Genomic DNA, 15,357 nt, shown 5'->3' with positions numbered 1-15,357 from the left:
ATTATATATAAATTATACATAAATTAAACCTAAATTATAGACAAAAACTGTGCAAAACAAGACATTAGAGCAAAAAAAACCAGAGACAAGTCCATGTTACTGTAATAGGTGGTGTGTAGTGTTCCGTTGCTGAGGTAGGGTTAGGGTTCTGCAGGTCAGTTCAAGAACCTGACACTTGCAGCAAAGTAGCTGTTCCTGAAGCTGGTGGTGTGGGACTTCACGCTTCTGTACCTCCTGCCCAACAGTAGCTGCAAGAAGAGGGCACGACCCACATGGTGTCAGGGCTTCAATCTCACCCTATACACTGGCAATTGGCCATGTGGGTGGGGGTTCAGCACAGGCACAGGAACCGCCGGGCACCACTGCCCCTCTACTCTGAACATTCAGGAGCTCTCCCGGTGGAGATCGGCCGGTTCTCTCAGTGAGTGTATCGGTGTCACCGAGCTCAGGAATAAATGACCGACACCTGGTGCTGACCGTTCCCTGCTCTCCGACTTGAACAAGGCTGGATATTCGACTGTGGGAAAGAAAATCTCTCGCCATAGAAATGGGCAAACTGGGAGAGGCAGCTGCAGAGTGATAAAATGAGGAACTTCAGCAAACTGTTTTGTGTCTTCATTGTGATCGTCTGGGTAAATAATGAATATTCAGCCACAGATTTTTTAAATTTATTCTTTCACTGTGATGTGGGCATCAGCGGCAAGGCCAGCATTTATTCCCCATCCCTGGTGCCCCTGAGTAGGAGGTGGTGACCTTCTCGTTGAACCTCTGAAGCGATCATTTCCCCACAATACACAATCCGTTCACACCAAGAAACAACAGATGCACAGGTTGGAAACATCAGGCCGAGCAAATCTGCTTTCACTGTAACTAGAGGAACAATCTCAGTGAAATGAGAACAAACACCAGGGATAAAATATTAAAGTGGAACATGATCTCTGCAAAGTCATGAAACTCTCTGAACAGTCGAAATGACGAGATTATATTGCTGAAAGCAGCTTGTGTTGATGCGTGTGGGTAATCTGTCATCATTAATGTGCCAACAGGTTCAAATGCATTAACAGGACCCGAGAACGTTCTGGAAGTATTGGGACAATCAGTCACTGTGGAACGTCGGTGTGGTCGGAAATACAAGGACAACAAGAAACTATGGTGTAGGGGAGAATATTACCTCACAAGTTCTATTGTCGTTTCGACTGATCAGTCACAACAAGGAAGAACATCGATGACTGATAAGATAAGAGACTTTCAGTAACCATGGACAACCTAATGAAGAGCGATGAAGGGTGGTACTGGTGTGTGATAGTAAAAAAAGGAACATTTGAATTTAATGAAAAGATTCACACTTAGTTGGAGGTGTCTGAAGGTACGTTGACAATTTCTCTTCACTCTCCCAAATCTGAAAATCCCAGCCTGGGAATTCCCTCCCTTGGCGCTGACGGTGACTCGGTGCCCCATCCCCAGGGTGGGACCTCATTTCCTGGGGGTCCCAGCCCACGGAGACACACCATGAGCCCCATCCTCCCGGGAGCATTGTGAATGGACTGTCAAACACAGGCTGTTCTGCTGCTGATGGGTCATTTCCCCCAGAGACAATCGCTCGGAGAACAGACCCTGTGCTGACTTTCACCAGAGCGGGAGGAGGGAAACCAGCCCCACACCAGCTACCCTGCCCACCAAGCTCACCCTCCCCACTCGCACATTGTGGGGATTCCACTTTTTTTACCTCAGTCCACCTCTGCCAATTCCAGCAATAATTTCCCCGATGGGAAGGGTGATCTAGTTTTTGCATTGAGCCACACAGCAAGTACAAAATGAAGTGGGAAATACTCAGCAGGTCAGGCAGCATCTGTGGGGAGAGAAACAGAGTTAATGATTCAGTTAGATGCCTTTTCTTCTGAATTGGCAACATTTTGAGGTAGAACAAATGTTAAGGTGCAGCAAAGGGGAAGGGTGGGGTGGATGGACAATGAACATCAACACACGATACACCAGCCTTCTGTCAGTGCCCACCCACAGGCACACGTCCCAAAAATGGAACTCTGGACCCAAGTCCTTCCACTGCACCCCCCACCAACCCCATAGCTGCTAATACTTTAATTATGACTCCTTCTTTTCCTGACCAAATCCTCAATGTCCCCTGTCAGCCAGGGTTCCCTAATCCTGCCAGCCTTGCCCTTCACTCTTACAGGAACATGTTGGCCCTGATTTCTTCCTCTCTCACTTTTAAAAACCCACCATTTGCCAGCCATCCCTCAACCTGCAAACAACCTCCCCCAATCAAACTTTGCAAGTTCCTGTCTAATTTTGGATTTTAGCCTTGTCTCAATTTTGGATTTTAACTTGCGGAGCAGACCTATCTTTTTCCATAACTATTTTAAAGCTCATAGAATTATGATCACTGGTCCCAAAGTGCTCCCACAGTGACAATTCAGTCACTTGCTCCACCTCATTTCCCAATAGGATATCCAGTGTTGCGCCCTCTCTAGAAGGGCCATCCACCTATTTCTTGAGAAAACTTTCCTGGATACACTTAACAATTCTGCCCCATGCTAGCCCTTGGCACCATGGCAGTCCCACACAATACTCGGGAAGTTAAACTCATTAATATTACAACAATTTTATTCTTACAGCCATCTGCAATCTCCCTACATATTTGCTCCTCTAATTCCTGCTGACTATTGGGGGCTACCGTAAAATCCCCTCAAAGTGATCACTCCCTTATTATTTCTGAGTTCCACCCATACAGCCTCACTGGATGATCCCCCAGGAATATCCTCTCTAAGTACTGCCGTGATGTTCTCCCTAATTGGAAACACAACTTCTCCTCCTCTCTTACCACGACCTCTCTCACGCCTGTTGTATTTGTTGTACCCCGGAACGTTGAGCTGCCAGTCCTACCCCTCAACCACGTTTCTGTCATAGCTGTAATCTCCCAGTCCTCCCCTCCATGGACTCTTGTCTTTACATCTCGCTGTCTTGGTGAAGCAGCCAGCATAATCAATGACCCCACCCACCCGGGTCATTCTCTCTTCTCTCCTCTTCCATTGGGTAGAAGATACAGGAGCCTGAGGGCACGTTCCACCAGGCTTGAGGACAGCTTCTACCCCACTGTGATAAGACTATTGAATGGTTCCCTTATACGATGAGATATACTCTGACCTCACGATCTACCTTGTTGTGACCTCGCACCTTATTGCACTGCACTTTTTCTGTAGCTGTGACACTTTACTCTGTACTGTTATTGTTTTTACCTGTACTAATCAATGCACTCTGTACAAACTCAATGTCACTGCACTGTGTAATGAATTGACCTGTACGATCGGTATGCAAGACAAGTTTTTCACTGTACCTCTGTACAAGTGACAATAATAAACAAATATCAATACCATGTACCTATCCAAGCCCTGACTTCATCTGCCTTATCTGTCAGGCTTCTTGCATTAAACAATAAATGCAGTTTAGTATATCAGACCTTCCTCACTCCCCATCCAGCTCCTGCTTGTCTTACCCACTGATTTTCTTCACTTTATCTTCTATATTTGCCTCAACTTTCTTATCTGCTACACTACTGCGTTGGGTCACAACCCCCCTGCCAGACTAGTTTAAATCCTCCTGAGTACCAAATCTCCTCACTGAGCTTCTGAAACATTCTTGGAACTGCACCATTCTGGGTAAGTGGAGGTTGTTACACTGCACTCCTGAATGGTGTACTGTCCATGTTGAAACAGCTGGGGGAGTCGGGAAGTGAATTTCACCCAACAGATTAGGTTAATGTGGGAAGAGGAACTAGTCTTTAACTACCGTTTGAATTCGGAAGTGACCAGCTCAACCACAACGCAGGGACCCGACCAATTCAGCACAGCCTAAGTATGGAGGTGGTCCAGAGTGAATTCACACATCAGAAACGGCCCAGAACTATGGGAACTATCGCTCTGTTACTTCTTATTTCTATCGATATTATATGAGGTGAATCATCATTTTTTGAAAAAAGATGTTCTTTACAATTAACAACAAGTAATTTGAAGAATTCTGAGATGAGAAAAATACGAAACCCCGATGTTGCTTCCTGCACTGGGTGTTGAGCTAAAGACAAACCACTCACAGACTTGCAAGTTCCTGATACCGTGGTGACTTCCTTCAGTAATTACTGTAGGCTCAGAAAAGTGACAGCCAATTTATGCACAGCAAACTCCCACAAACAGCAATGAGCTGATGACCACACAGCCTGCCTTGTTTTCCTTGGTTGCAGGGATAATTCTTGCCCTAGAACAAGGAATATCTCCCCTATTCTGCTACAAAACATTATGAGGTGTACTTTCTAAGGGACCTCAGAGAGCAGACAGAGGGTTGGCAAAAAAGTCTCATCAATATGTCAGCACCTGATCTCAGAAGATAACTGAGGATAGGACTTTAAAGCGAGCGGTTGGGCCTTGGGGAGTGTTGCAGAACAGAGGGACCTAGGAGTACAAGTACATGGTTTCCTGAAAGAGGCATCACAGGTAGACAGGGTGGTGAAGAAAGCTTTTGGTACGCAGGCCTTCATCAGTTAGGGCATTGAGTATAGAAGTGGGAATGTTACGTTGCAGTTGTACAAGACGTTGGTGAGGCTTGTGTTCAGTTTGAGTCACCCTGCTATAGAAAAGAGCCCATTAAGCTTGAAAGAGTGCAGAAGAGGATGTCACGAGGAATTCGAGATCAGCGTGCTGGAGAGAGGTTGAGCAGCTTGGGACTTTTGTCATTGAAGCAAAGGAGAATGGGGGATGAAGTAATAGAGGTGTATAAAATTATGAGAAATTATGAGGGGAATGGAAACATTCTTTTTCCCATTGTTGGGAAAACAAGAAACATTGGGTATAGGTTGAAGGGGAGAGATTTCATAGGAACCTGAGGGGCAACTTTTTCATCCAATCAGTGGTCAGTATGTGGAAGGAGCTGCCAGAGGGAGTGGTTGAGGCAGGTACATCCATTATATTTAAAAGCTACTTGGACAGCTACATGGATAGGAAAGGTTTAGAGGTATGTGGACCAAATGGACAAGTTCAGATGAGAGTCTTGGTTGGCATGGACCAGTTGGGCCAAAGGGCCTCTTTCTGTGCTGTATGACTCTATGACACCTCCAGCAGTGCCGAGCTCCCTCAGTCCTGCGCTCCCTCAGTCCTGCATTCCCTCAGTGCTCAGGCTCTGGAGTGGGAGTTGAACCTACAATGCTGAGGGTACGCACTGCAGTCACAGTGCGCCCACAGGGCAGGAAGGAAATGTTTGGGGTGGTGGAAGGAGAGCCAGTCAAACCGGCAAACTTCTCCTGGGTGACATTAAGCTTCTGGAGCATTCTAGGAGCTGCTCCGAACTTGGCAAGTGGAGAAAGTTCCAGCGCACTCCTGATTAGGGAAATTGCCCCTGGTGAGTCAACAAATTCTCCTTGCACCACAGCAAATGTGTTTATTGCTGAAAGAGGAAGTGGTCTCTTTGACTACTGTCTGAATAAGGAAGTGACCAACTGAGATACAACACAGGGACCCGCCCGATTCAACACGGCTGAAACATGGAGGTGGTGCAGGGTGAAAGCACCCACCAGAAACGACCCAGAACGACGGGAACTATCGCGCTGTTGCTTCTTATCTCTTTTGATTTCATATCAGGTAAGTCATTATTTTATAAAATAATCTGTTCTTTACACTTATTAACTAGAACCTTGAAGTATTTTTATCAGTGGAGGTGATGAAAGTCAAAAACTTCTGATGTCGCTTCCTGCACTGGGTGGTGAGCTTAAGATAAACCACTCACTGCTGTGACTTCCTTCAACGGCTCTTGTGGTGTTGTGTGCAGCCAGGTTGTACACAAAAAGCTCCCCGAGTAGAAAAGAGATAACTGCCCTCTAGCCTTTCTTGTTGACCTATGTTGCAGGAATAATTCTTATCACAGGATGTCTTACCCAGTTTCTGAAACTCAAGTCATTGAATTCTCTTTTAAGTCACTTGTACTGTGACTTGTGACTGGACCGGGATGGATCTGATCAGGTGTCTCCACACCAGCTCCTTAACCTACAAAATGGGGAGTGTAGAGTGGGGCACAGGAAAGTCACCAGGACTGCATCTACACACAGCATGGAAAAATATTGAATCATAGGACATTCAAATAAAAACATGGAAAACACAATAATTGAAAACGGACGTACTACTGAAATGAGGAAGTACCTCAATGACTTTCCAGTTTTATATTTGTTGAGTTTGGGGCAATCTCTCACTTCTGCTAAAGATCAGCTGCTCACCTAAAATAAACTGCCTCACAACAGGCACTGGCTGCTCGAACACTTCCTCACACCTCACTATACCCAGTCTCTGAAACCCAAGTCATTCATTTTTCTTTTAAGTCACTTCTCTTTTAAGTCACTTGCACTGTGACTTGTGACTGGATCAGGATGGATCCGAACAGGTGTCTCTACACCAGCTCCTTAACCTGCTGTCCCCTCCCACACCACTGACCACATTGCAAGCGACTTGAAAGAGAATTCAGTGACTTGAGCTTCAGAGATTGGGTTCAGTATGGTGTGAAGAAGTGCTCGAGCAGCCAGTGTCTGAGTTTATTGCAGGTCATTGGCTGATTTTTTACTGTCACAGGGTAAGCTTGAGCTTCGGAACCCTGCTCCAAACTTCTGTGTAAACACTTACTGGTTTTTCTCCTGAACGACCTGGGTCTCAGGATCAGATTGAATCCCTTTGTTTTCAATTTCCATTCAGAAAGAATAAAAACCTTGTCATCTGAAGGTGTGGATTTTCCACAGGGGGAGTGGTGTTTGAAACAGCAGAGGGAGAGTCCACCTTTCACCACCGGCTGTGCAGTTTAATTCAATGGGGAAGTGGGTTTTACTGAATGGATTAATGCACATGGGAAACAGCGATTGACAGGTTCGCATCCAGGAAAGGAGGTTGTGGGTGTTAGTACGACTGAGGTGAGGATGGTCAGAATGTTAACCCCAGTAGGGGGGAGTTGAGGGTGAGAGGTAATTCTAAACAGATCCTCAATCGACGGAGGTCCTGATAGTGTTGGATGAGGGGGAACAGTGACTTCCAATGGGTGATGCAATTCCAGGGAAGGTTATGTTGTGGAGCAATGAGGAAGAGCTCTTAGTTCTTGGTCACGTCAAGTCAAGGTTATTGCCATGTGCACAAGTACAGTGAGGTACAGGTACAAGGTAAATCTTGCCTGGGGCAGCATCACAGGCCCATAGGTTCAGAAAACACAAAAAACATAAATTATATATAAATTATACATAAATTAAACCTAAATTATAGACAAAAGCTGTGCAAAACAAGACATTAGAGCAACATAAATCCAATCAGAGACAAGTCCATGCTACTGCAAGAGGTGGTGCATAGTGTTCCATTGCTGAGGTAGGGTTAGGGTTGTGCAGGTCGGTTCAAGAACCTGACAGTTGCAGCAAAGTAGCTGTTCCTGAAGCTGGTGGTGTGGGACTTCAGGCTTCTGTACCTCCTGCCCAACAGTAGCTGCAAGAAGAGGGCACGACCCACATGGTGTCAGGGCTTCAATCTCACCCTATACACTGGCAATTGGCCATGTGGGTGGGGGTTCAGCACAGGCACAGGAACCGCCGGGCACCACTGCCCCTCTACTCTGAACATTCAGGAGCTCTCCCGATGGAGATCGGCCGGTTCTCTCAGTTAGTGTGTCGGTGTCACCAAGCTCAGGAATAAATGACCGACACCCGGTGCCGACCGTTCTCTGGACTCCGACTTGAACAAGGCTGGATATTCAACTGTGGGAAAGAAAATCTCTCACCATAGAAATGGGCAAACTGGGAGAGGCAGCTGCAGAGTGATAAAATGAGGAACTTCAGCAAACTGTTTTGTGCCTTCATTTTGATTGTCTGGGTAAATAATGGGCATCAGCGGCAAGGCCAGCATTTATTCCCCATCCCTGGTGCCCCTGAGTAGGATGTGGTGACCCTCTCATTGAACCTCTGAAGCGATCATTGCCCCGGAATCCACAATCCGTTCACACCAAGAAACAACAGACTCACGGGTTGGAAATATCAGGCCGAGCAAATCTGCTTTCACTGTAACTAGGGGAACAATCTCAGTGAAATGAGAACAAACACCAGAGATAAAATATTGAAGTGAACATGATCTCTGCAAAGTCATGAAACTCTCTGAACAGTCGAAATGACGAGATTATATTGCTGAAAGCAGCTTGTGTTGATGCGTGTGGGTAATCTGTCATCATTAATGTGCCAACAGGTTCAAATGCATTAACTGGACCCGAGAACGTTCTGGGAGTATTGGGACAATCAGTCACTGTGGAATGTCGGTATGATCGGAAATACAGGGACAATAAGAAACAATGGCGTAAAGGATATTATTATGCCACGAGTTCTGTCGTTTCGACTCATCAGCCACAACGAGGAACAACATCGATGACTGATAACAAAAAAGAAAGGAGACTTTCAGTAACCATGGACAACCTAATGAAGAGCGATGAAGGGTGGTACTGGTGTGTGATAGTAAAAGGAACATTTGAATTTAATGAAAAGTTTCGCATTCGGTTGAAAGTGTCTGAAGGTACGTTGACAATTTCTCTTCACTCTCCCAAATCTGAAAATCCCAGCCTGGGAATTCCCTCCCTCGGCCCTGAAGGTGACTCGGCGCCCCATCCCCGGGGTGGGGCCTTATTTACTGGGGGTCCCAGCCCACGGGGACACACTGTGAGCCCCACACTCCCGGGAGCAGTGTGAATGAACTGTCAAACACCGACCCAGTTGCAAGGTCCCAGCGGCCAGCTGTTCTGTTGATGACGGGTCTTTTCCCCCAGAGAAAATCACTCAGAGATTAGACCCTGTGCCGACTTTCACCGGAGCAGGAGGAGGGAAAACCGGCCCCACACCTGCTGCCCTGCCCACCAAGCTCACCCTCCCCACTCGCACATTATGGGGATTCTACCTTTTTACCTCAGTCAACCTCTGCCAATTCCAGCAATAATTTCCCCGATGGGAAGGGTGATCTGGACTTTGCATTGAGCCACACAGAAAGTACAAAATGAAGTGGATAACGTGGGAAATACTCAGCAGGTCAGGCAGCATCTGTGGGGAGAGAAACAGGGTTAATGATTCAGGTGGATGCCCTTTCATCTGAAGTGGGAACACTTGAAGTAATTGTTAAGATGCAGAGAAGGGAGGAGGGGTGGACGGTAGCCCATTGATAATGTCATGGAGTCACAGAGTGATACAGCACAAACCAGGCCCATCAAACACCCATCTACACTGAACCCATTTGATCAGTGGCTTCCTACACATTGATGCTTCAAGTGCTCATCTAGATGCTTCTTAAATATTGTGTCAGTCTCTGCCTCACCACCAACTCATGCAGTGTGTTCCACATTCCCAGCACCCTCTGGGTGAAAAGAACAATCTTCCTTATATCCCCTGTAAACCCATTACTCCTTACCTTAAACCTCTGCCCCACTGGTTGCATCTGCTGTGGGGAGAACTTACTACAAACAATTCCATCTCTTCCCCATATCATTCTGCAGACATCATTCATTCTCCCCTCAGCCTCCCCAAGGAAAACAAACCAGTCTCTCCCTATATCTCAACTGCTCCATCCCAGGCAATGTCCTGGTGAATCTCCTCTGCACCTTCTCCACTGTAATTATGTCCTTCCTATAGTACTTGGAATTTCTGGCAATCTAAACAAAATACAAATAATACTAAGAGTGAATCTATTACTAAGAAGCTAACAGTTTACATTATTTGTGTCTCATTTACGAAAGAAAGGAAATCTTCAACTGTGATTTTTGCATCCCTGGCCGAACATCACAGAGCACTTTATCACCACCTTCACTCTCTCCCTCCCTTCATCTCCCTCCCTTCGCACTGACCAGTCTCTCTGCCTCCCTCAGCCTTGTTCTCCTTTCCTCCTCCTCTCCCACTCTCCCTATTCCCACCTCTCCCCTCTCAGCCGCTCCAGTTTCCCAGCAGCCGGAGTTGTATCCCAGGCCTGTTCCCTGCAGTGCTGGCAGTGGACAGATCAGGCTCAGGGTCCCTCTGCCTTCACTCCCTCATCTCAGTTGAGCCAGTGGGATCTGGGGTGGTGACCAGTTTCAAGAGTCCACTCTCAGGGGTGGGGGATGTCCCAGCGGTGGGATGCTTGGGCAGACGAGTGAGATTTGGTCCTGGCTGCTCTGTGGATTTTGCTGAATCCAGGAGACTCTCAGGGATATTCGTTGACTGTGGACACAGTAGATCTTCTGGGGAGTGTCCCCAGAAATCAGGGACACGTGGTCACTCTATTTTACTAATAACTGAAGACAACACAAAGGGTGGTTGTGGTCTTTCACCAGAAGTAAACTCCTCAGAATGTAAGGAACATTGTCAGATTTCTTCAAGAACAATTCCTGAAATTATTTCCCAGCAACCACCTACACACACCCCAATCAGCGCTAACTGTTGGATCTACACATGCACTCATGGCTAAGTCTAAATTATCCTGTTCCTGGGTAGGTTCCATAACATACTATTCTAAGAAGTAATTTCTAATGTACTCCACAAATTCTCTTTCTGTGATACCTTTGCCAGTTTGGTTCTTCCAAATCAATATAAAGTCCCAGTGTCTTTCCTCTGCTCTTCATAATTTCAACACAAACTGATTCTACCTTCCTTGATTAACAACACTTACCCCACCGTGTAGCGGTTAGCATAACGCTACTACAGCGCCAGCGACCCGGGTTCAATACCGGCCACTATCTGTAAGGAGTTTGTACGTTCTCCCCGCGTCTGCGTGGGTTTCCGCCGGGTGCTCCGGTTTCCTCCCACATTCCAAAGACGTACATGTTAGGAAGTTGTGGGCATGCTATGTTGGTGCCGGAAGCGTGGCGACACTTGCGGGCTGCCCCCAGAACACTCAACTCAAAAGATGCATTTCACTGCGTGTTTCAATGTACATGTGACTAATAAAGAAATCTTATCTTATCTTTCCTTTTTAGCCTGTTCTTTTGGAACATCATATAATCTGGACTATTGAGCACTGTGTCCTGGTCACTCCGCAAACACATCTCTGTAATTGCAATTAGATCACAATCATATGTTGCTATATGGGCTGTCAATTCGTCTGTCGCATGCATTCAGATAAAGACCATTAATCTTTGATTTTTCTAACAGTTTATATGGGCTATGGATTTGCTCTGTGCTGCATACTTTTGTTTACATTCACTGCTCCAGTTTGTCACACTGTGCTTGTCAATTCCTCCCTCATTATCCCGTCGCTCCACTCTATCATCTCCTCTTGATTTATTAAACATACTGTTCTTGGAGCCCTTCCCCTGACTGTTTCATTTAAAGCCCTATCTACAACCCTATTTATGTGCTTACCCCGACACTCATCCCAGCACAACTCAAGTGAAACCCAAACCAACGAACAGCTCTCTCCTTCCCCAGTACAGACAAGCCCCCATGTTACAGCCGTTCGAATAACGGAACTTCACCCTTACAGAATTCACAACTCACTACCCAAATATTTGAGATACGGAATAAAATACGCTCTCACAGAATTTCTGTGAGAAAAAGTAAATAGATAAACACAAAATTTGAGACACGAGAGAGACCACAGATGCTGGAAATCTGGAGCAACACACACAAAATGCTGGAGGGACTCGGCAGGTCAGGCAGCATCTATGGAGGGAAATGAACAGTCAACGTTTCGGGTCAAGACCCTCCCTCTCCAAGTTCTTCTCCAGCTCAGAAGAGACGTCCTTAACCCTAACACTTGTGGTATTCTGAAAGGCATGAAAGAAGTTTAAGAATATGTGTGAGAGTGAGAAGGAATCTTATAGGCTGAGCCTCATGCCCAGATCATGGGTCTTGGCCTGTCTGAAGATGGCCTCAGCAGGAGGGGTCTGCATTGGACCATCAGCCTGGGGGTTCTTGCTCAAACCTCTGGGGTGGGATTTGAACCAAGAATCTTCAGGCACAGAGCAAGAGACCTCCCAAATGGGGCACTGTCACACCTCACGGAGGTGGGATAGAAATTGCTTTCAGACATTCACTGTTTCGATATTTCAACCACTTTAGACCCAGATGTGAACAAACCCACCACGGAAACGTCCACTGCGACCACTTGGACCACTTTGTATCAGAATCGAACAAGCACCAGCAAAGCAGGATCCAGTGAGACTTCTGTTTCATCGCCTCAACCCAGGTCGGTCACTCAAAGGGACAACTCAGCCTTGCGCAGCTCCACCACAGCATTAAGGTATTCTGAGAACAACTCATAATGAATGGCAGAGATAAATACAGTCAGCAACTTTACCGGTAATCATCGTGATTTCTCTACTAGTCACTGATGCGCTTAACATGGGTTATTTAATTCTTTGCTACTCTTCATTATACACAGAAAATGTTCCTTCCCTTTATACACTGTTCAACAGTCATTTTCTCCAGAGCCTGATCTTCCTCTCCTGGAAGTCCTGACCCTTCCATGAATGAGCAGTTTGAGCCCTTCTGGCTCTTTGCCTCACAGGGATCGACCCTGACCTCCAATACTGTCTGTGTGGAGCTTGCACATTCTCCCTGTGCCCGAGTGGGTTTCCCCCTGGTGCTGCCATTTTCTTCCACGTCCCAAAGAATTAATGGTTAGTAGGCTATTTATTTACTGTACATTACCCCTGGTGTAGTTTGGCAGTAGGAGAATCTAGGTTACAAGAAAATAAGAAGGCATATGGAAGTTATGGGATTGCTCTGAGAGCTGGCATAAACTCAATGGGCTGAATGGCCTCATTCTCTGCTGTTAATAGAGATAAGAAGGTACTACTGAAAACTATAGCATTATGTCAACAAGAGACTTGAATTCAAATTCTGTCTACCCTGCAATTCATGAATGAATGTGAATTATTCAGCATTTCCTGAAGACTAATGATGTCTATCCAGAACTATTTGGCTCCATTTATTCTAAATTCCTATCATTTTCCATTAGTAGACTTATATAACTGGTAAAGGAACATAGTAGGAGCGGGTTAGTAGTGCATGCACTGACCTTGACTGTATAATTCCTTTGTGTTTCCTTAAATACAAATAGGATTATTTGTAAAATTCTAGAATTTAACTGTGTTCAAATGTCCGTCATATTTGTACTTACCAGATCAAGACACACGGTACAATACGGGAGAGGCAGGAAGTTTCATTGTGCCCACTACCTTGGCACATACAATGTCTTTCTTGTATTTTGCAGGAGGCAAGATCTATTGCCATGGCAGGTTGTTCTTTCAGTTGCCTTGATAGTTCTCTGTCTTCTGCTCGTTTCTGCCGTTATTGTTTGTATAAAAATCAGGCAGAAGAAGAAAACTGGTAAGTTCAATTCAACGTAAATATCAAGGTGATAATAAATGTCAAATGATGATTTAAAAAATTGCACCCCTTTCTAAGGTGCCTTTCACAAATTCCGACAGTTCACCAGGTGTACAAAAGCAAGGGGTTTATGCATCTGCAAAGAACTGGTTAGACAACACCTGGAGTAGCACAGTCAAATCAGTTCGCCTCACTTTGAAGATTCTGCAGAAGGAGCAGAAAAGATTTATTTGAATGTTTCCAAGGATGAGGGATTTCAGTTATAATGTTAAACTGGCGAAGCTGGCAGTCGTGCCTTAGAGCTTTGATAGTTGACAGTCTAAGGTAGAGCAAGTTCTCATCAATCAATAGTTCAAGGGCCAATTCAAAGAGGAATGAAATCTGGACTAGAACACAGAGTCTTATTATTAACAACAGCAAAGCACAGCAGGAAAGGGAAAAGCACCACAAGTTGATGTGATACTGAACACAATTTAATATTTCAAGTTTTTGTAATGTTCTGTTAGAGCAGATTAAAAAAAATCTGAGATGAAAACTGAGAACCCAAAAAATGGATTGACTCTGGTTGCATAGGGGGACAACCTGTTCATCTCCCTGTGCAGCAAAGTTCACGGTTCAAACGGGGATGTTACAAAGCAGTATAAACCATGGAAGGGGGTCTACCTTCAAGGAGATTCAGCAGGAGGTTGCTGGAGTGTCTTAAGCTATGAGGAGAGACTGTTTTCCTGGAACATAGGATGTTACAAGAGGGGACATGATAAGATTAGATAAGATATCTTTATTAGTCAACATGTACATCGAAACACACAGTGAAATGCATCTTTTTGCGTGGGAGTGTTCTGGGGGCAGCCCGCAAGTGTCGCCACGCTTTCCAGCGCCAACATAGCATGCCCACAACTTCCTAACCCGTACGTCTTTGAAATGTGGGAGGAAACTGGAGCACCCGGAGGAAACCCACACAGTCAAGGGAAGTCCTTACAGACAGCGGCGGGAATTGAACCCGGGTCGCTGGCGCTGTTAATAGCGTTACGCTAACCACTACACTACCGTGCCCTGCCCTAATGACTGAGGTATATAAAATTATTAGGGGTGGACTGCAGGAAATTTTTTCTCCATTTCAGAGGTAGATAAAACTAGATTCAGGGTAAGAGGTAAGAGATTTTAGAGGGGATTTGAGGTGGGGCCTTCCCTCCAACCGAGAGAGTGTGAGAGCTTGGAGTGCATTGCCTGAGAGAGTGGTGGAAGCAGAGTCACTGACAACATTTAAGAAGGACCTTGAAGCATGGAAGCAGGCCCTTCAGCCCAACTCGTCCATGCCAACCAAGGAGCCTCCCTACACTCATCCCATTTGACTGCAATTGGCTCCTATTACTCTAAACCTTTCCAATGCATCTATCTATCCAAATGTCTTTTAAACATTGTAATTGTACTTGCCTCTACCGGTTCCTCTGGCAGCTTGTGTTGAGAGTGGTAAAATCTGGGGGCGATTGTTTGGAATGTGGAATGAATAAAATGGGATTGTGGGCATTAGTGTAAATGGGTGCTTGATGGTCAGTGTGGACTCGGTGGGCCAAAGGACCTGTTTCTATGCTGCATGTCTCTACAAAAACTCTCCCTCTGTCGGATGATTGGAAGCTATAGTCAGATGTTCGAGATGTTTCAGTTATATCTAGAATAAACAAGAATGTTTTTCTCTGTAAGTAGTACAAGGGAATTGATGGAAGCAGCAAACCAGGAAATAAATGAGGCAATTCAAAAGCAGAAGAAGCCAACCAGATTCTCAACAGATTCAGATATCCATGCAGTGCAAGTTAGTTTAGCAATACCAAGTCAAGACGAGCTTATTGTCATGTGCACAAGTACAGTGAAGTCCAGATACAATGAAGAATGCTTGCAGCAGCATCACAGGCACGTAGATTCAGACTGCACATAGAACGTAAATTATGCATAAATTATTACTAGGACATGCCAAACCATTGATACTCCATTCAGTGAAATTCTTT

At 45.5% G+C, this 15,357-nt stretch overlaps 1 protein-coding gene and 1 long non-coding RNA gene across 7 annotated transcripts in view; one reads left to right on the top strand and one right to left on the bottom strand.

The window, feature by feature from the left end:
- LOC127580666 (CMRF35-like molecule 7) overlaps positions 1-15,357 on the top strand; it is a 42,286-nt gene that overhangs the window by 17,299 nt on the left and 9,630 nt on the right. Inside the window, exons 1-4 of one of the 5 annotated variants that reach the window (XM_052034348.1) lie at positions 1,867-5,642; positions 8,259-8,579; positions 12,083-12,209; positions 13,239-13,354. In XM_052034348.1, coding sequence (XP_051890308.1) covers positions 5,546-5,642; positions 8,259-8,579; positions 12,083-12,209; positions 13,239-13,354 — 661 coding nt within the window. In that variant the 5' untranslated portion in view covers positions 1,867-5,545. Of the gene's footprint in view, positions 1-1,866; positions 5,643-8,258; positions 8,580-12,082; positions 12,264-13,238; positions 13,355-15,357 lie in introns of those variants that run through there. The other 4 variants (XM_052034345.1, XM_052034347.1, XM_052034349.1 and 1 more) reach the window with 4 other exon arrangements.
- On the bottom strand, positions 43-14,163 carry LOC127580668 (uncharacterized). Of its 2 annotated transcripts, XR_007957855.1 has the most exons (6): positions 14,018-14,163; positions 13,146-13,309; positions 12,105-12,278; positions 8,966-9,097; positions 1,727-1,849; positions 43-870 (listed from the first exon to the last, which is right to left on the bottom strand). It is a non-coding gene; the product is annotated as an uncharacterized LOC127580668 (long non-coding RNA). The 2 variants fall into 2 exon arrangements; XR_007957856.1 differs by lacking the exons at positions 43-870; positions 1,727-1,849 and adding an exon at positions 8,292-8,438.

This window comes from Pristis pectinata, chromosome 20 (genome assembly GCF_009764475.1).
Source record: "Pristis pectinata isolate sPriPec2 chromosome 20, sPriPec2.1.pri, whole genome shotgun sequence".
NCBI lineage: Eukaryota > Metazoa > Chordata > Chondrichthyes > Rhinopristiformes > Pristidae > Pristis > Pristis pectinata.
The sequence above is the reverse complement of the archived record's forward strand: the minus strand, read 5'-3'. Positions and strand labels throughout refer to the sequence as shown.